We start from the raw sequence: 20,489 nt of genomic DNA, 5'->3' as shown, positions 1-20,489 counted from the left end.
CAGAGAGGCGGGGACGCACGGGTGCGCGTCGTTTGCGAGTCGTTTGCGAAGTCAGCGCCACAGGCAACCTTCTACTATCATACGATGACGGAATATAGAATATATATATAGGAAAAAAAAATGCCAGAACAAAATAAGGTCTTCATGAGAAAGTTTTATTAGGCTATATATTCCATAGCCTCCAGAGTTAATACTTGGAATCACGTTCATTAAGCTCGTCCATCAGGTGACAGAGGTCATCCACTAGGTCCTCCATCAGAGCATAAACCTGCCAGACACATGCACACATCAATTTACATGAAAACAATGGTTGAGATTGAAGTGGCAGCAGATGTCCTGATTTTAATTCATTAGTATGTCGAAAGATTACATTAAATCACATTTCACAACTCTATTTCTTCACATGTAGTAAACTGGTTTTGAGGTTAGGTTTTTATTCCACAACATCTGTGAGTGAGCCCACCTGAAACTCACATAGCAAAGGCCTCCTAAAGACCCAATACTCACTATGCCACTGCTGAGCTATAAATGATTCCACGATAAGTGGTTCTCTCAAAGGTGTGAATTTGGATGAAAGGTTTTGGGACAGGTGTTAAGACTGTGTTGTATGCGACTGACGGATCTATCCACCTCCCCTTTTCAGAGGGGGTGTTTCAGGTGGAGGTGGACTGCTGAGTCCTGACATAAAGAGCTGACTCTCCTGTGCTGAGTCATGCATTTGTTGTTTGTTGAGATCTTCTTGTGAGGTCTTGTTTTCACAACACACACGTCTGTGCGTTCTTCACTGAACTGAACTGCATTAACTGTCTCCTCAGGTGTTGTCCAGGTGTTTTGTCCTTAGGATGAGCTAAGGAAGTGGCTGTCTGTTAATCTTCACAGACACTTTGGAAAGAGCCAAAAAAGTGAAAAAAATGAATTCTACATTTTCCTGTGTGTATGTCAGTATGTCATAAGTGCCCATGTTCCTTGAAGGTCATTGTTAAAAGTTAGTCTGTCTCCAGCTCAACTCTGAGACCACCCACTGACATTTTGGGAAAGTCCTCCAGAGAGTCCACACACCAACTGAATTTTCCATCAGTGCTGAAACATATTTAAATGACTTGCCTTTCTGTGCAGGAGCCTTCCACAAATTATCTCTAGCTCTAGATTTGGGTCATCCATAGACTGTTGGCTGATGATCTCTGGATGGTTATCAATCACTGAGAGAGACTCCTTTCCTTGTTTTTCCTTTGATTGCTTCAGTACTTCATCCCTTCTTTTCCCCCTTTTTTTGGTCTCCTTTGTACATGGGATGAAAAGACAGACAAGGTATAATTGGTAAGACAGAGATATCATTTAGTGAGCATGTAGGATGTTGAGATGGTTGCTAAGTGGCTTGGACATCTTATGACACATATTTGAAGGCATGCAATAAATCCTCTGCTGGCTGCCTGATGTATGGCTGTGTGTGCGTCCGCCATAGATGGCTTGGATCAGTCCAGGTGCTATTAATTCGCACACAGTCCGAGAGCAGGTGCACATTTTCACACAGTGTTCTGTTACCATGGCACCCCGTGAGTAATAGGCTGTACCTTACCTCTGACTCAGCTGCCACACAGAGGAGAAAATCATTCAGCAAAATATGTTGTGATACACACAAAACTGCGCCTCTAGTCTAAGTCCAAATGGTTCTGATGATGTGGTGAACCATAGATAGGGAGAGATCTATAGGTTGAAGGCCATATTCACATCATGAATGCCACGGTGACACAGCAGATCGTCATCTTTGCACAGCACCCTCATTAATGTTCCTCAAAGTCAGATTTGTGAATAGATCTGGGAACTGAGGATGGGCGGTCTGTAGATGTGTATTCAAATCAATAATTACTATGTGACAAATTTTACTCACCCAACCATTAACCTTTTACCAAAACACGAACATCCACAGTGACAGTGAATGCATATAATGTGGCAGTTGTATGCATTAATAAGCATGGGACACAAGGTGAACAAGTTTTGTGGAGGCGGTCGGGAGTAACAAAACAACAGGAGCTGGTTGAATGGCAGGAAAATGAATGAGATTGTCTGAAATAGTGACTCATGGTTGGTTCACCGGAGTGTCAGCTGAATGCTATGTGTCATTTCTTCACACTTATATTTAAAATATCTTCTAGAGCGCTGCCACTCTGCGGCAAAACATATTACAATCCTCCTTCTGTGTGTTGATGAGTGTTAGTCAGCAACACACGCACAGTTTCTGTTAGTTCCCCAACTCCCACTCACCTCTACTGATTTTTCATTTGCTGGTGACTTGGACTCCTCTTTGTTGTCGTCTTTTACTCTTGATCTCGAACCACTCCTCTCCACTTTGGCAGCCGTGCCTGCCTTTTTCTCACTCTTCTCATCTGTCTTTATATCATCAGCCAAATCTGTGATGTAAACATATAGTAGCAGGCAGCACAAATCCACCACCTCCATCCATCTGCATGTGTGCTGATGTGTGGGAATCTCACCAGCGTCGCAGACTGTCGGTTCGTCTTTTTGCTCGATCCACATTGCTCTCTCTGGGAGGCCAAGCAGGTTTCTGAGGAACACGGCCTCAGCGGCCATCGAGTCCAGCAGTTTCCTCCACAGCTGCTGCCTGCAGGGGGCACCAGACACCACCATAAAACCATAAGCTTATTACGCTGGAGGTGTGAGAACATAGGTGTGATGTTCTGTCAGCTACATGACCGAGTGTTCATGTTTCACCCTATGGTAGCAGCGGTTAAGGGGTGATGTTTCACTTCAGAAGGTTCACAGAGTTGTAGAAACACAGCGTTGAGTTGAGTCAGGCCCCCTTCTCTGCCGAGGGAGTCCTGAGCTGAGTCTTCATCAGGCAGAGACAGCACAGCCTCATTTATGGGGGGAAATTAGAAGACCAGTACAGTGAGATTGTGCATGTAGATCCTTGAAACTACAGCTTTGACTCAACCGGCTGAAATCCTCTGCTATGTGTTCTTTCGTTGTACTGACAAATGTGTGTTCCTAGTCACCACATTGCTACAACCAATAACCGATAGTACAGCAACTATTTTTGTGTCTACACTGCAAGAATTGAGAATGATTGTAGTTTTTAGAGCTCCATTTTTAGTGTCTGCTTTACTTACTTGGGCACTTTCCCTAGCACAACACTTTTAAGCATACACCATTTATCAAAAATGCTTGATAAAACCCTGGTAAAGCATTAGCAATGCAACAGTTCCTAAATGTAACCAAAAGAAAGAACACAGAAATAGTAAGATGGATAAGTTCCAGGTTTATCAAGCTTCAGGGTTCCTATTGCTGGTGTAAAAGAATACATGTTTAGACAGTTTTTAGTCTTCAGCACTGTAAGGTTTATAACATCTATTGCTCTACCTGTCTGAGTGTATCAACAGAGAGGTCCCAGGTGTGTTCATGATTCGCTTCCTGCCACAGCCTCTTTAAGTCCTCCACCGACTGATCAATGTACTGCAACTAAGACCAAGAAGGAGTTAAAAGTGGAGCAGCAGCTGAGGTATATGAACATATACATGAAAGATTCTCAAGAAGAGAAATTGCAGGCACGGTCTAGGATGATAATCATCCTTTATAAGCTATCCTCAGCATGATGAATGTCATCGTCTTTATCATCTCAAGGGGAGTGTGCGGCCCATTGTAGTGACAAAACATGACCATGTGAGGGGCCAAGGGTGCTATAATTATCATAATATCTGGTAATGACAAATGTGACTTACCACAATAAGAGATATTAATTTTGAACCTATTGTTTGGTTACACTATCCGATGCTGTTTTTCAGTCACAGCCACTCACATCTACTGGGAATTAAATCAAAAGTCTTTTTAGACAGTCGCGCTCTATATTCACTAGAAAGTAATCTAATCAACCTCCCATTTAACCCAGTTAAAGCCAGGTTCCTATAGTACTACCATGGCAACATAAGCTCCATTGTAGAGGCAACTAAGTAGTTTTAGAAAGCAGCAGTTAAAGGGCTACCATGAATTATAATGGTAATAATACAATTATCTTATGTTAAATGAATGTGGACTTTTATAAAATTCAGGTTGGGTAAGTGCAGCCATAATGGACTGATCAAGCTCTCATTTCAGCCAGTGAAATGTCAATAAGGCAAACACAATACATGAGTCCATCACCTCACAGTGATAGAGTGGTGTGATTAATGTTAAGGTTGAAATTAACACCAGGAAATAAAAGTGTGTGATTGCTACATGAAGTTGGGCTGCATTGATACAAGGTGAGCAATGTGTTTCAAAAGACCTACCAGACAAAGTAAGGTAGAGTTTTAGTACATTTTTTCTTAGTGGGCAAAGCTGACACCTTAAAAAATTTGAACAAACAATCTTCTTTAAGGATACTGCTTCCAGTAGTATTTACCTTGGGGTTTTCGCTCAGAAACTGTTGGTCTGCAGTCACGTAGAGATCTGCAGGAGAGCTGGGTCTTTCTGGGGTGTGCAACCCCCAGAGCAACTCATACACCATCGATCGACACTCTTTAACCAACACTTTCTTTTCTAGCTTTGTCTGCTCAGAAACACAGAAAAAAATATAGTGAGTTCTGTTAATGAACACCTCAGTGCCACTTTTTTCTTAGTCTTCCTGTGACACAGAGCTTACTACCTCTATGAAATCCCTCTGGTCTGCAGTTTTGTCCTGGTACAGAGCCAGTCCTCTCAGTCTGACCTGCATTAACGCTCCTTGCAACATAACAGGATGGGTGTTCAGCTGCCAGTGTTCAGTTGTTATACCTGGCTCCTCTGACTTAAATATAAACTCCACCCGCTGGGTGTCGCCTGGACGGATGACGCCTTGATGGGAGGTGAAGCAAATCAGAAAGCAAAAGAGAGGTTAGTTAGGATGCCAGCTGAATGAAATGACAGATTGACACATGGGCAAACAGCGTGTGACGTACACAAGTTGGCAACAGGTGTTGGATTATGTTTGTGTGTGTACCAGAGGAAGAACTGAAGTAGAAGTGTGGAGTCTTTGTTTGTGAACGCAGGCTGGGGAAGCTGTGTGGCACGGGAAGCTGCTGCCAGCTGTAGAAGATGGCTGTACTGCCCTCATTGCCCAGCTCCAGGTGGGAAGAGGCTATTCCTCCAGTCGGGGCCTCAAAGACTATTGTGGCACTAATTCCTACTTCTCCCTAGTCAATGTATGTTAGAGACATAATTGTTAAGTATCAAAGGCAGCAAAGAAAATAATATAGTATGTTACATGTGATTAAGATCAGGAAGACAAATGTCTCCTTTAAGACACAGATTGTTGTTTTGTCCCGATGCATACTATTAATTCTATTTCATATATGCTGTTATTCAAATGATTAGATACACATATAACAATATAATTATTGTTGTATGAACTATCATAGATGCCATTAATAACATGATTGAGTCTCAAATAAGACCTAACATCAACAATTGAGCATTATTCTGCTAATCTCAGCATGAAAAAACACTTTTTTCTTGCTAATTCTAGCTGCTTCTTAGTTGTCCTCCTGCTTAATGTTAATCTACTGTCAAAAATACTCTTGGTTTGTCTTTAAAAAGATTCATGGAAAAATAATTCAGGGATAACATGCAAAGAGGAATCCCTCCTATGGCCTTTTGAGTTTGTCCTGTGAAAGTAGGCATTATGTAGGCTCCGAGACAGCAGATGGATTATTGGCATCACCTGTGGAAATAAGGCACGTCCAAAGTAAAGGCTTGCCTCTCTCTCTGACACTGAGGTAAGCAGTATATTCTTGCTGCCCAACTACTGTGTGAAAGCTTTGGTGTACCTCGTTAGTGTTGGAGTTTCCAGTCCATCTAGCAAGCTGACCGCAGAACCTCAAAGCAGGAACGTGCAGAACATCTGACTGAGCATCCTCATACTGTCCCAGTGGGTCACTGCAGGGCACATTGACACATCAATAGCACTCAGAATATATCTGCATCAAATTGTAGCATTTGAAAAGGTTACAATCATCAAAGATCACCTTGACCAAACAGAATGTGATCAGATATTGTCATAATTCAGCACTTGGTGACTTAGTGATTCAGATGTGCTGCATGTCTCTTTCTCTGCCTTTGCATTAGAGACAGAATTGTTAACTAGATTTTAACACACTGTATTTTATGCAGATAAAGTTGTTTTTGCAAGTCCTTAAAGAAAAGAAAATAACTGTTTCTTACATGTTTTCCATTTTCATCTCCTTGCGCTCCTTTTCCTCTTCTTCTATCTCTAACGAGGGACTACGACACATTGTGACAAACGTGAACGCCTTCCCCGAGCCAATCACCTCCAGCCCACTGATGTCCTGCAATCAAAGTGACCCAGAGTGGTGGTTTATTTATTTGCGCGCTGAACACCCTGGTTCTTGTTATTGAAAAGTAATGTCCAAGGTTCCTTTCAGTCCAACATCAATGGACAGCTAGGTCCTGTGAACCACAGAGCACAAAAATAGGCGGCACAAAACCTTCAATATGAAAGTACAGGGTGTTGTAGGACACGCTGTACAGTTATCAGTGGCCAAATTGAAGCTTATTAATCTGTACAAAAGATATGCTTCAATCAGGTCTAACTGAAATATGCTTGAGTGAAATATTTACATTAATAGTGTTCTATGCTGTATTGGTCTCCACTCCATGTGAGTGGTCAGTGAAACAACGCAAATCCAATCTATTGTTTTCCCCCTCATCCTGAATCTTGGCATTTTTAAGTAATCCAGAAGGTTTGAGTTTCTTTCCGTCTCTCCTTGCGTCCTTACCTTGAAACTTAACATCCTTTTTCCTCTCTTATCAGCCCCTCCCTGTCCCCATCATCACCGCCTTTGCACGTATGCCACAAATCCACGGACAAGTCAGCTACTGACAGGACAATCTGTCTCTGTTTGTTGGAAAGTACTTCACCAGCACGACAGAACACCACCATTTTCTCTTCTTTCACCAGCTCAAATGTGTGCGTCTGTGTGTGTGTGGGAGTGTGTAAAAGACAAGTGCAAGAAACAGTACCTGGGGGAGATGGTAGCAGCTGACCCAACCACACACACACACACACACAAAAGTAATTTGAATAAACCATCCCATCCATAATCAGCACCTGTTACTTTGGGTTTTAATAGGATTAAATAGGAACTGGCCGTGCATATGAGTACATGAAGTGTTTACCCCAGAACCTCCTGCCCCTGCTGATAGAGTTATTGTAATGCAGAGGGGGAATTAAGACAGTCTCTGTCCCTTTTCTTGGACTCTCTAAGCAAACAGATCTCAACAGTGCTACTCTATGGCTGGACACGCTCTAGATTTCATAACTGTACCTTTTCTGCGTCTGCATGTTGGTGAACAACCATTAGTGATTATGGGAGGGTGGCACAGCTCCATCTAATCATGCAAATCTACACTGACTGTAGATTTTACAGGTAACAACAGGGTGTGGGGCTGCTTTGGATAACCGTGCACGTATATGTGTATTTGTCCGTTTTGCTCATGTTCAGTGGTTTGTTCCTTGCACAGAAAATCCAGAACAGTGTGCCCAAGGCCAGATGATCACAGGCTGTTTGTCCCGATACAGACTGATTACGAGCAGCTAGCAGCTCCAGCAGCTTGAGACAGGGTGTCCCGAGGGGTGTGAGCAGCATCGGTGCGCAGACTGGTCTGGTAATGAAGTTGTCTGTGTTAAAGCAAAATGTTCGTTATCCAGAGCCTTGCAGGGTATTTTTGATTCTCGCGCACAGTATTAAGTGTTAAAATTGCAATGTTAGGCCAATCTAGAGTGAAGTGTTGGCGTTCTGGAGTGGATTCTAACAAAATAAGCTCCGTGCTCATTTTAAATCCCATTGGAGGAGTGAAGTCTTCACTGCTAACCATATTTAACGTACTTCAAACAGCGGATTCGGACGATAGTCATTACCTTTCACTCGCTTCGAGCATGAGAAGGAATGACTATTCTCAAGTTTTGTATTTGTATGTGTTGTTGTATAAGGCCTTGTCTAGGGTCTGTATAAAGCAATGTGAAGCTGTTGATATGGGACAATAAATGCTTTTTTTATTGAAGTACTTTTTGGTGTGATTATTGAACATGATGAGACCTTTATTACATATCTTAACTCCCTTTAGAATGTAATTTAAAGACACCAATAAGTGTTAACTGATCACCTCTTCAACAGTGAACACCAACTTTGTGTTATTGTCATCCATTCTGGTGTTACTTATTTTGCACTGCAAGAGTTTGATATTTAACTATATTATACTGTTAATTTTTTTTAACTCTTTCTTTTTAAATAACTTGATCATGGTTTCTATATACAGAGCGTGTGAGTGTTAATTTTAAATCTGAGGGTGTTAAATTTATGGTTTCAAATGTACATTGTGAAAAGGAAGAGGAATAATGTGGCTCGGAATTTGGTTTTACATCTTTCAGGTCAGAATTCAGAAGTAGCTGTTGTAGCAAGTGAGTGAACTGTATCGTTATTAATATTATTATTTTTATTTATCATGCTCAAAGCGCTTACAAGTGTGACAAACATGCAGAAAATAGAGTACCATCATTTTTGTCCAGGCCACTGTCAAATCATAATCAATGTCTGATGTTTATTAGTTAATTTTCAGTATATTTTTTACTTATTGTTAGTTTTGTCCATCTCACATTATTTCAGAGACGACCATGCTTTTTTTCTCCCTTTAATGGGTGGGCACCAACAATTTAGTCAGTCAGTCGTAATGTGATCGTAACTCCTAGATCTACTAGATCAGTTCAGTGATAAAGAAATATCATCTGCCAATAATTCATTTCTTTACTTATTTTTACAGTAAAATTAAGAGAAAGGAAACTTTTACTGGCTTTTTTGTGTCCATGTCTTGTAAAACCTCTCCAAGCATCTGCAACTGTTGCTGTAGATAAGCGCTCTGGTTCCAAATCCGAGAAGCTGGGCGCAGAGTCTCAGCACAAGTGATTCCTAGAGGACGGAGATAACTGAGTTAGTCGCAGAAAAAGAATTTGTACGGGAGTGTGTCTTTAAGGCTTCTATTTCTCCCAAGTAACCTTGTTTAGAGTGGACATGCAGAAAGTCAATATAGTGATTATATATATACACATATCATTATCATTATTTAATCTTACTTCTAAAGCTTTTTCTTTTATTTAATTGCAACTGTATCTCAGAATTATTATTGTTGTTATTCATCAGTTCATCAGAAACACCACTGCGTTTCAGGCAATTTGTTGCCAAATCAAGAAGAAACGGGATCATGAACGAGGCGGAGGTGGAAAACTGGGACACGGCGTTAGTGTCTGTGTGTACCGGATTCTTGGCGTATGCTATTCGGTTGTCCTACATGTGTTACAGGTCCCCGTCTGCCCTGCTCAGTCTGACTCAGAGTGGCTGTTATACCACTCATTTCATCTCCATAACGCTGCGGGAGACTCCAAAACTCACTGCCCACGCGATAACCCTAGAGAAGGAAAGGGAAACGGTAATGAAAACCTGCTTCTAACATTTTGTAAACTGAAGAACAATGAGATGCTCTGCCTGAGAACTAAAGATCTGAGTAGATCAGAGAAACCAAATGTGTGTCTTACGTATCCAGAGTTAACGAGTGGCATGACTTGGTTTAGAAACTCCCTCTGCTCCTGAGTTTCTCTGAAATGGTTAGATTGGTTCATCAGCAAGTTTTCGACTGGCCTTTTGAGAGTCCCTTCACATGAAAAAGACAGAGACTGTCAGAGATTCAAATACGAAACTTGCATTTGTATACAAGTGAAATCTACTGTACAATGATGATGCAAAGTTCTGGAGTACAGTGCTGTGCTCTATTAACAACTCACCAGATAAGAAGTTCTGTTGTTGTTTACGATGTCTCATATGTTTATCCCAGTGCTGAAGGGCATGACTCTGGATGCTGCTGCGGCCTGAACCATCCTTCTCCACAGCTTCATGGTGATGTCTTCCCGTAGCCTCACATGGGGGATCCCTCGATGCCGTCTGGATTCTCTGTACCAACTGGTCAAGAATGGAGAACAGAAGAAAGCACAAATTAACGCAACAGAATTGCTACATTTCGATTTTTTATTTCACACATGGATCTGAATATACTGTACCTCTGTCTCCCCTTTGGCTTCCAGATACCTTTTGAAATCTTCTGGGCTACCTAAGATGCTGTGTGGAAGAATCATCCCTTGGTCATCAAATCGAAACCCCTCTGGACCTGGGGACAAAAAAAGAGAGCTACACTTTAGGTCCAAGAATACATAGTATGTCATATCTCTACGCAGTTGTAGGTAAAAATACAACTAACCTGTGTAGTCCAGAAAGTGGGAGTCAGCTGGTGAAGTCTTACTCATACAGTCCATGAGCACTGGTTTTTGGTGGTCCTTCATATATGGGACATATAATGGGAATCAAAGCATTTTTCTAACAAATAATAAACAAGGGGTGTAGTTTTTGGAGGAAAAATCACTCAAGATGGACAACTCCTCTAAGGTTTTTAGCTTCTCTGTCTCTGGGGAACAGAAAATGAAAATCTTGATGCTACAAAGTATGCTGTGCACAAAGTATGCTGTGCACAAAGTATGCAGTAAGTCAGTGAATGTGTCTTCATCCAGCAATGCCCTGTAATAATTTCCACAGCTGCAATAACAATAATAAATCCTTGGATTTTGTCAGCGCCTTTCTTCTCTTATACCTTTTCAGACAGGACCCACCGAAGGCAAGAGGTGCCCTTGTGCATTGAGGGAAAAGCATTTGTGGAGTGAATTTTACACATGTTTAAAAAATTAATACATCAACATACTGACTGAGGTTTCGTGTGTAGTGCTTCCCACTCAGACTCTGTGACAAAACAGTGATTCATAATAATAATAATGAAAAAAAATCAATCCTGAAGTACTGGTACTTCACTTTTTAGCAGTTATTATGCATATATCCAGAGTACTATACACAACAAATACTGAAGAAATACACATTTTTTGATAAGTTTAGAGCTGATAAACTTCATCCAAGTGTAATTTGCGAGCTGCTGGTGGAGTAAAAAGCTCAAACCTTTTCATGTGCAGCTGTACAGCGGTACACGTACATCAGTAATTATAATTAGGGCTACAGGGAAACGCCCGAGGCCTAGTCTAATAATACTATCCCGTAATAAGCGGACTATTATCATTTCTGTTTAATTGTTTTTGGTAGTTGTATATACAGGACTATACTGACTGAATATTTCAGGAATACCTGAATACTATATAATAGAGAATATTTTTACTGAAGCATACATAAATACATTTCCTGGTCGCTACAGATAATCACCACTGAGACAGTTAGCCTGAGAAAACAGTAGTGAAGGGGTCAGGAGCAGGAAAAATGGAGACAGGAAGTTGTAGCTGACCTGAATAGCGCCGTAACCGTTTCTTCGGTCACTCGACACGGTTCGTTTCTTCTAAATACTGTCAAAAATAGTACCGGACAACCGCTAGCATCGTTAACCAAGCCAAGCTAGCCCTGTACTTCAGCTGGAGCGGCTTCTCCAATCGTAACCATGGCAACGGACACAACAAAAGTTTCTTTCTTTCTTCCTTAGTCAGAATTAATGACTTATATAGGCTATTTAAAATAACTACAATATATTCTGTAATGGAAATAATAAAAAATCATCATATACTATACTATACGACAAAAAGACAAATATGATAACACTCATACACACACATAACTAATCATTAAAAAGCAAAATAATAGCAGGTTCTACATCATACTGCGCATGAGACAAGGGTATTAGAAACATTTTCATGTCTATTTGTCTTGTCCAGCGAGGCCTTCCTAAACTTTATATTATTATTATTTAATTATTACGGTTAGACTAATATTGCCTTACTGTCATAACATCAATAAAAAAAATAGCATACCAATGTGCTTGATAAAAAATGTGTTTTTTCTTGTTTTCCGAAAACGTTCAAAAATGACTTTGGTAAATATGCTATTAGGCTAACGATATGTAGTTGTAGTAGTAGTAATAGTAGTAATAGTAGTAATAATCCGCGACACAGGGCTTCGGAAACATGTCAAAAGAAAATCAAGCGGGTCTCCTGCTCAGTTGTCGAGTCTATCCCACATTATGTTTCATCAAAACACGGTGTTCTCCCGAGGAACACAACAAGCTCTTCTGTCAATCAGCATGACGCGGACGAACCACTGGGCTGAGGATGATCGAGCCTATATAAAGACGACTGACATCAGCCCCCTCGCCAAACACAAGCTTTCGCAGGCCTATAAAACGCCAGATTGCCGATTCAGCCCACTCAGCAACTGAGCGGAATACAACATGGACATGGGTGCCATATCCAGCGGCGCACCGACCACCTCCATCCCTGTTACGCACCAGCTCAAATGTGCCGGCACAGACGGTCCCCAGTTTCACGGTAACGCGGATGGACAGTGCGCCGGTTCCTCCAAAGTTCTACTGGCTTACAAAAACGCCTCGCAGCACCTGAATTCGTCGGGAATTAAAGCGGGATTGGGGATACTTAAAGCGGCCACATCTCAGTGGAAACAGGAAAAGAAGACGCGTTCAGGGGCAGCTGTAAGGCAACTGTCCACTTCCAACAGCAGTCATCCTTGCAAGAGAACCCCACTGGATCAGCTGGCCGCTCTGGTACTCCACGGCCAAACCCGGCAGCGCGACAATGGACAAGGGCACCGGCAAGACCCCGTTTACTCCACAAAGCCTCAGAACTGTAAGCGAGTTGTGGTTCTTGGCGCGCCACGGGTTGGCAAGACCTCCATCTTAAGAAGATACCTTCTGGACGGATTTGTGGATGAGTACAACCCCACCTCTGAGGATTTCCTCAGGAAGCTGTTTCGCATTCGCGGGGAGACCTACCAAATTGACATCCTGGATGCGTCGAGGGAAAGGGACTTCCCGGCAAAACGGCGTCTGTCTATCCTCACTGGTGCGTACTGCTTACAGTCATAAGTCATGTTCAAGTAAAAAATGTTTGTCTGTGCTGAGAGCCATGAGGCATAATGCGTGAATAACGTTTAGAATAAAAAATGTGTTTGTTTTTCTTTTCTGCAGGAGACATTTTTCTTCTTGTATTCAGCCTGGATAACCGGAGCTCATTCGAAGAGGTGTGCGCCCTGCGGACGGAGATCCTGGCTGCTAAATCCAAGCTCACCAGATCCTCTGTGACACAGCATGGCGCACAGCCACGCGTTCCCCTGGTCGTCTGCGCAAACAAGGTGGATCTCCTCGAATCAGAGAGAGACATCTCTCGGGAAGAGGTGCTCCGAGCCCTCGGCGACGACTGCGCCTATTTCGAAACGTCTGCAAAAGACAGCACTAACCTTGAAAAAGTATTTGAGACATTGGCGAGGCGGGGTGGGCTTCCAACGGAAACCGGGCCGTCTCAACACCGCAAAGTCTCCCTCCGCTCGTACCAGGCGATGCGGACTGGCCGTGCGGCGGGAAGGGAGAGTCAGATGCCGGGGCGAGATGATCCTTATGGCACCTTGTACCCACTTGCCCGTCGGCCGAGTTTTACCACTGATCTGCGTCAAGTCACTGGGCCACACAAGGCAGGGAAGCCCGGCAAAGGACTGGAGAAATGTCATATTCAGTGAGGGACAGACACCCTATGAGAGATCATGTTACAGAGCGAATAAAACAACGCACGACATTGTTAAAGAAGGTGTTATTGTACATATATTTTAGATGATTTTCAAATAAAATCTTTTTCACAAGTTGTTAGTTGCCTATTAATGCCTTTAGATAGACTATCTATCTATCTATCTATCTATCTATCTATCTATCTATCTATCTATCTATCTATCTATCTATCTATCTATCTATCTATCTATGATTGATGTTGAGTCAGTAACTTGATTCTTTCATAACTGCATTAGTATAGCATATCCTATATTTGCAAATAAGATCCCATCTCCTTTTCCTCGCCCACTCCCGTTTTTTTTCCGGATATATCTCTGTGTGCGGGTGTGTTTATGTGTGTGTAATACTGGATACTCATGGTAGCCAGAATCCCACACGTTCCAAACAACCACATTAAAGTCAAAGTTTCCAGCTGACATACACCTTCTTCATCTTCCACTCCTCCACAGATGATGAAGAAGGTTCTCTGATAGGAGGAAGGAAGAATGAGAGACAGGGTAACACCAACACCAACCAGGATGTAACTATAATTGCAAAAAGCCATTGTTACTACATTTCACTAGCTTGGTGTTAATATAAAAGAATCCTTGCACATACTTCTGAAGAAGCTATTTGTTTCGCTATGTGAGCTCCACTCAGTGTAGTCAGTGTTCACATACTGTGGGAAAGTTTCCATGGCCACTGCTTTTGATTTCTGTTAGACCACTCAGGCTTTACATTTAATGGCATACAACGGACCTCAGACCGTGTACTTTTTACACCCAAGCCCCCCAAACCGAGCGAAATAAAATGAGACTGCATTTCATGAGTCAGTGAAATAATGACACCCTTTCCACGTCGTCACTTAAACATAATGACAAAAGAGTGAGCTCATTTAATGATAACCCCACTGTGTTGCTACTATGGTCCCTGTTTAATTTTCTCGGAATGGAAAATTGGGCAACGTTGTGAGGATGTGTGGTGTGACTCTAACAGCCTAAAAGGCCCAAAACAATATCTGAACAGAGGACAAGATGAGGGTCAGAAAGATTTACTCCTAATATTGCGCTAAACTAACACTAGCATGAGGGATCCATAACTGAGGCCCATGTACACCTTGGTTTGATGATTACAAGCTTATACTGTATGTCTAGTAACCTAAACTTGTCTTTTATGTGTCATCTAGAAAATTTCCTGAAGTAGAGTTTTAAAACATTTAACATTTTCAAAGACCCATTATGCCATTTTGCATGTAGCATTTCTCTCGAAACCTTTTCAAACCTATTAAAAAGAATTCATAATTAGAGATTCCATCTGAACTGTACAGGTAGATGCAGGGACGGCTGATATAAATGGACTAACAGGGCTAGGACCTCCCAGAGCCCTTGGTCCGTTTAGATTTGTTTAATGCTTGTAAGTGACTGACAGGTGTCACGCCACGCCCCCCGTCATTCAAGTGCTGCTGGTACCAGAGTGGGAGGAGGGAGAAGTTCAGCTGTGGGCGTTAGCATGAACTAGGTGGATTACTTGCTTTCTAATCCAATTTCCTCAATGTCTTTGGAGGAAAAGCTGGAAGTTAAGAGACTGGGATCACATCGTCCAAGCAATGTTCAAAAAACTCAAAAGGGACAAACGTCAAAATCCTAGGTTTTCTGCTTCTAGGTTTGAAAGAAAAGACTGACTAATGGCAAATGTAGCCAAGAAATCACTTTTCTGTTTTCCGTGACTGCTTTTTGAAGGAGATACAGCATGGACCCAGCAAAGAATTGTGGATTTGAAACATTTGTATTCAATTGTATGGGACACAGGCGGTGAAGGTTCAAGTCCCGTTCAGAACAGAACATGATTTATTTTCTATAGTGTTGCACTGTTGGTTGTCTTACGTACTCTAAGTGAGAATTCTCAGCTAAACCTGCATAATTTGACTTTTTTATATATTTTATATATTTTTTATATTTATATATTTCTCAGTAGTTGCACATTTTTTATTTAATGTATTTTACATGAATATACCAACTGAAAGTTAATTCACTTATTGCCCTCAATAAAATTGAAAAGTTTCTTACATTTGAGTCTCGTCATTGAGGAACATTAATGGTGGATCCAGACCAGCTGAGAACTACTGATGTAGATCACTAAAAAAGTTTAGTGTACCTGTCATTGATGTTACTGTGTGTATTGTAGGTGATGTTTCCTTGCTGTTATGGTGACTATTTAATCGATCTTGTGCATTTGTTAACTCACCCTACAAATTTCACCACCAAGCGACCAAAGACTCGTCTCCTGTGTCTTGTATCCTTAGTAGTCCCTCTGAGAGAGCCACTTTTGTGTTTGGAGCTGGAGTTTCCAGCTTCGTCTGTTTTTTTCTTTTTACCCTGTAGAGTTTTTAATAAAGTTTAATAAAATATTATTGACTTTCACACGAGCCCCATAATCTCTTGGCATTCTGGGCCAACCTCCGACTGGACAGTCATCACAGCATTATTAGACTGCACCCATGGATAAGCAGCTAACAGCATGGAGCTTTAAAATAAATGAATAAATGTAAAATATATAATTGATATTGTATGTATGCAATGTATATTGTGGTTTGACCCATCCATTTAAATATTTTAATATATATATAGTTTTAAAATAACATGAAACATTCATTTTTTTAATGTACAGGTAATAGTGTTATATGCTTCATAGTGTATGTACTGTATATATTATTTAAAAATTTTAAATATTTATTATATTATTTTAGTTTGGAGTTTTATTTAACTTGTTGACATAATGGGAGTTTTCTTTTAATTTGCTATTAGGTAGCAGATGAAGAGACATCAGCTGCAGCAGCATGGTGATGCAGGGAATCGATCCCTGGCCCCCTAGGTGTCCGGTGGTACTGGTGTCCATTGATACAAGTTTAAATCCTGACCTGTTTGTAGACGTCCTCCTGCTCCACTGGTCTCCATCCAGCGGATTCCGGCAGAGTTAAACCCACAAACATTCAGGAACAGGACGTGTCCCCACATTTAGGTGACCAACCCCTCCACTGCTCTCTGACTGACAGCAAACAGTGGAGGGGAAGTGGGTAACCTCCTGACTGGGATCAGTGGTGGATTCGTCTAGAAAGATGAGATAAGATTTAATTATGGTGCAAAAAACAGAACAAGGTAAAACAATAGAAACGATAGATAGATACTTGCATAAATTAAATATATAAGAGTAAATATGTACAAAAAATATTTAAAGATGATGATGTAGATGTCAAGCTTTAAGACATCAGTACTGTGGGGCTGGCTGCAGGTCTGGAGAACGCTCTGTTTATTAATGTGAGGAACTTTCTGATGGTTCCAGGTTCCTCTGTTTGTTTCTTCTTTACATGCTTTTTAAATGAAGACACGATGATGTCGTCGGTTGGTGGATATCCTGAGACCAGACAATTCCACAGGTATGGTTTGGAGCAGTGCAGTGCTTTGCAAGTGTCCTTAAAAATGGCCTTGTCCAGGTTCTTCAAGTTGTCTGGGTTCATGTGAAGACCTTCACTCTCCACTTCATCCCAGATCTTGATGAACAGCCGCTAGTGGACGGCTTGTAGAGGATCTGTAGCGGAGGAGGTCATCTTGGACTTCTGAAGGGCCCGTGAAACAAACTTCTCTGCCACACAGCTCACAAAGGTTTTTTCCTTTGCTCTCAGATCGTGTGCAGGTTTGTCCTCAGAGGCACATCCCCACGGGGACATCCCCAGGGAGGATGTCTGGAACGTCGGGCGTCTACCTCAGGTCTGGCTCAGGTGTCACTTCGAAAAGTCTTTGGGATGTCACTTTAGAGAAGAAGAAGAAGAAGAAGAAGTATGAAGTATGAAGTTTATTTCAAATATGAAGACAAAAAATATATAACACAAAATAAGACAAAACATTTAAGCATAAGATATATAATACATATTTGACAAGGAGTGGAACGAAGTATAAACTCCCACTCCTTATAGTCCAAATATGTCTAGACATTATGCCTGATACTTGCCTGATAAATAGAATTTGTTTCACACATTGAACTGAATATTGTCATCTTTTGTCATCTCTTTCTATTTCAACCCCATCTATCTTTTATTATTACCTGTGTATTCAGTTTATCAACTAAAACTGCTTTTGTCTTCCTCGGATTTAATTTTAACGATTGTAAATTATCCCCAGGATAGAAAATATTTGTGTCATCTGCAAACAATATAAAATGTCCAAAATGAAAAACTTTGTCGTACTTGTTGTAGTCTCCAGATCTTCTTGACTCCACATCTTCTTGTTCTTCTTCGGGGAGTCTTGGTGTGGAAGTGACCAGGCTGAGGTTCAGGTGGAGATGTTGATATTTGTACAACAGTCTCTTCTTTTCACGGCACAGCATTTTAATGGCACGATCAACCATTTTCTCAACCAGAGTGAGGAATGTGGTGCTGCACTGCGCGTATGGCTTCAGGTGAGTGCTGGCAAAGAGCATGGACTTTACACATGCTGCTGCTCTGATCATCATTCTCCTGAAGGAGCCACTCCATCCTCAGTCAATTTAAATCACATCAGTGTTCCTCACAATCGTCTTTGCAAAAGTTAAATTTTAAATGAGAAAAAAAAAATGACTTCAACTTGTTTTCCCTGCTGTGTTTTTATTCTTTTGGGTTCTGCTGCGGGAATCTAAAACTTGTTTTACATGTATCAGAACGTGCCAACTGTCACTTCTTGTAAGGAGAGAACAAGGAAAAATAAAGAAAAGACTCTTTCAGCAGGATACCAGCAATAATCTGTGTTAAACCTGCTGAGCTGCTGTATTACTGAAGCTCTTGGCAGGTGCGACCACAGCGTAGCCTCGCTCGTTCTGAATAAGCCCTGAGATGATCATTGTGAAACCTTAGATCAGCATGACGTGCACTCAGACTGCCGGGGAAAACACTGAATCTGCTCTCTCGTCGCTGTAATATCAAAAGAAAACCAATCACAATGCAAATAAGAAACATGTTTTGTTTTGTTTTTACAGCACTGGTTAAGTGCGGCCATACCCAGTGGCACACCTAGTGGTCAGCTGTGCAATTACAGGGGGTTCATGAAAATAAAATATCCTTTAAAAAGATCATATGACATTCATAGAAATAGGATTATTTTACTTGAATGTCATTGAGAGCTTTATCTAGCTACACCACAGAGAACAACTTTACTCTAATTACAACTGTTTCACAAGAGAAGTTTACTGTGTTTTATTAAGAGATTTCAATCCCGGTTGTATTGTTCAAAGTTACTGCATGACACAGTTAATACAAACTTAACACGAGCTGCATCCATTTTATATTTTGAGGCTCCTACTGTTTCAGTGGGCATGCACCACTCAATTGTTAATAATGCTCTTATCTGCGGGAAGGTGTTAACTTGCATGTTCAGGTTAGCACTAATCAAAGGGAGCTAAAATTACATGTAGTCTTCATGAGATTAATGTTGGTGTCAATGATTTTTCAGTCAATCAATTCTTCTAAAACTTTTTAAATATAATTTCACGCGTAGGCCGCTACTGTTGTTTACGTAGCAATGTAATCTGGGTAATGACGTTAAATGTTCTCTCTGGTCATAGTTATGACTCTACAGTGACAAATACAGCATCTATGAATCTGAGCACCCGAGCGTCAATGAGGAGGAAAACACAAATAATGATCAAAAAGATTATTATCATGGGGGTCCTCCGGGTAGATTAAAAATATGTAGGGGGTCCAGGACCCCAAAAAGGTTGAAAACCACTGCGCTAAGGTAAACGTGTAGTTATTAAACATTTAAATTTAGTCATTATTAAACTAATAAAACACTCTCTTAGCATATGAGGGCTGACCAGTGAATGTTATTCTCTATGCCTGCTGTTCCATACACAAGCTCTGGTGGCCCTAACAATACAGTGTGAATAAGGCTCCAAGATTAGCTCAGTAGCATGCATTATGTTTTTTTTATATTTATCAAAAAAGAACAGAAAGGAAAACAATCGTGACCGTCCCTTCTATTTCTGTCACACCTGATTTCAGACAGTGGTCAGCAAACAGACTTGTCGCCATCATCTTTCCAGAGGAGCCAAAATAGAACTCCACAAATTGGTTGAAAATACTAACTCTTTAATTTTTCCAGGTTCCTGATTTTAAAAAGAATTCAAAAATACACTAGCTCCATGCATAATATTGTGCTCAATAAGTCAACCTGAATTTGCAGGGCCATTTCAGTCAACAAGTTAGCCATATGGCTATAAGGAAAAATTGATGATCAGATGTTTTTCTTTTCTAATTACATATTTTTCACTTTAGACGTTAGAGTCAAGACCAATCGAGGTGTTTGGAGAATGGGCCTAGATAGAGAGTTTGTTGAACATACTATTTACTGCAGATTAAATTGATCATTTTACTGCTTTTGTGTTTTTGGCTAAAGAAGGACAAAATATAATATAAAAAATGCAGACTGTCAGTGAAAGAAATGTTTACTTTATTCAACAGTAATTTGCATCTTCTGACCGATTGTACCTAATGGCAATATGTTTATACAATCCCTGCCATAAAACCGTTAGATCTTTCCTTTTCTGAATGCTGTCATGTGCCGGCAAGTTCACATTGCAGGAAGCGGCGGTCATTTTCGCTCTTGTGTGACCTCTGAGCACTTCACAGCACGTGCAATAACTCATTTCTTTATTACAGCAATCACAGCTCGAACAAAGACGTACGCAGACACATACACACATGCATGACCTAACACTTGGACAGATGACCTGTCCCTGTTTGCACGTGAGGAGGATTCACATATGTTCCTGTTGTTCTCTCTGTTTCTCTGACACACACATTACAGCCACATACACACAGTTCCAAGCATGGA

General features: G+C 41.0%; 2 protein-coding genes across 4 annotated transcripts; one reads left to right on the top strand and one right to left on the bottom strand.

Annotated features, from left to right (window-relative positions):
• Window positions 1–134: 134 nt before the first annotated feature.
• On the bottom strand, window positions 135–11,734 carry LOC125001133 (mycbp associated protein). 3 transcript variants are annotated; one of them, XM_047577004.1, is made up of 18 exons: window positions 11,374–11,663; window positions 10,294–10,369; window positions 10,097–10,203; window positions 9,824–9,998; window positions 9,578–9,693; window positions 9,300–9,450; window positions 8,836–8,954; window positions 6,193–6,317; window positions 5,799–5,919; window positions 4,973–5,165; window positions 4,640–4,827; window positions 4,397–4,543; window positions 3,379–3,477; window positions 2,731–2,873; window positions 2,493–2,620; window positions 2,263–2,408; window positions 1,105–1,278; window positions 135–268 (listed from the first exon to the last, which is right to left on the bottom strand). In XM_047577004.1, the coding sequence occupies exons 2-18, from the start codon at window positions 10,346–10,348 to the stop codon at window positions 188–190; spliced, it is 2,268 nt and encodes a 755-aa protein (XP_047432960.1). In that variant the 5' UTR covers window positions 10,349–10,369; window positions 11,374–11,663; the 3' UTR covers window positions 135–187. The 3 variants fall into 3 exon arrangements, with proteins under 3 accessions (XP_047432960.1, XP_047432970.1, XP_047432978.1); XM_047577014.1 differs by having other exon boundaries at window positions 5,799–5,907; window positions 11,374–11,662; XM_047577022.1 differs by lacking the exon at window positions 1,105–1,278 and having other exon boundaries at window positions 11,374–11,734.
• A 168-nt stretch (window positions 11,735–11,902) lies between these two features.
• si:dkey-27j5.5 (dexamethasone-induced Ras-related protein 1) lies at window positions 11,903–13,724 on the top strand. The gene is made up of 2 exons (XM_047578835.1): window positions 11,903–12,934; window positions 13,060–13,724. Exons 1-2 carry the CDS (start codon window positions 12,307–12,309, stop codon window positions 13,602–13,604), a joined length of 1,173 nt encoding a protein of 390 aa, XP_047434791.1. The 5' UTR covers window positions 11,903–12,306; the 3' UTR covers window positions 13,605–13,724.
• Window positions 13,725–20,489: the final 6,765 nt, after the last annotated feature.

Source organism: Mugil cephalus, chromosome 2 (genome assembly GCF_022458985.1).
Source record: "Mugil cephalus isolate CIBA_MC_2020 chromosome 2, CIBA_Mcephalus_1.1, whole genome shotgun sequence".
NCBI classification, from domain to species: Eukaryota; Metazoa; Chordata; class Actinopteri; order Mugiliformes; family Mugilidae; genus Mugil; species Mugil cephalus.
The sequence above is the reverse complement of the archived record's forward strand: the minus strand, read 5'-3'. Positions and strand labels throughout refer to the sequence as shown.

Coding starts and splice junctions, on each gene's coding strand:
- si:dkey-27j5.5 (XM_047578835.1), top strand. CDS start 12,307: ATGGACATGGGTGCCATATCCAGCGGCGCACCGACCACCTCCATCCCT. Junction 12,935..13,059: donor GCGTCTGTCTATCCTCACTG/GTGCGTACTGCT, acceptor TCTTTTCTGCAG/GAGACATTTTTCTTCTTGTA.
- LOC125001133 (XM_047577004.1), bottom strand. CDS start 10,348: ATGGACTGTATGAGTAAGACTTCACCAGCTGACTCCCACTTTCTGGAC. Junction 9,999..10,096: donor AAGCCAAAGGGGAGACAGAG/GTACAGTATATT, acceptor ATTCTTGACCAG/TTGGTACAGAGAATCCAGAC. Junction 5,166..5,798: donor GAAACTCCAACACTAACGAG/GTACACCAAAGC, acceptor TACATTGACTAG/GGAGAAGTAGGAATTAGTGC.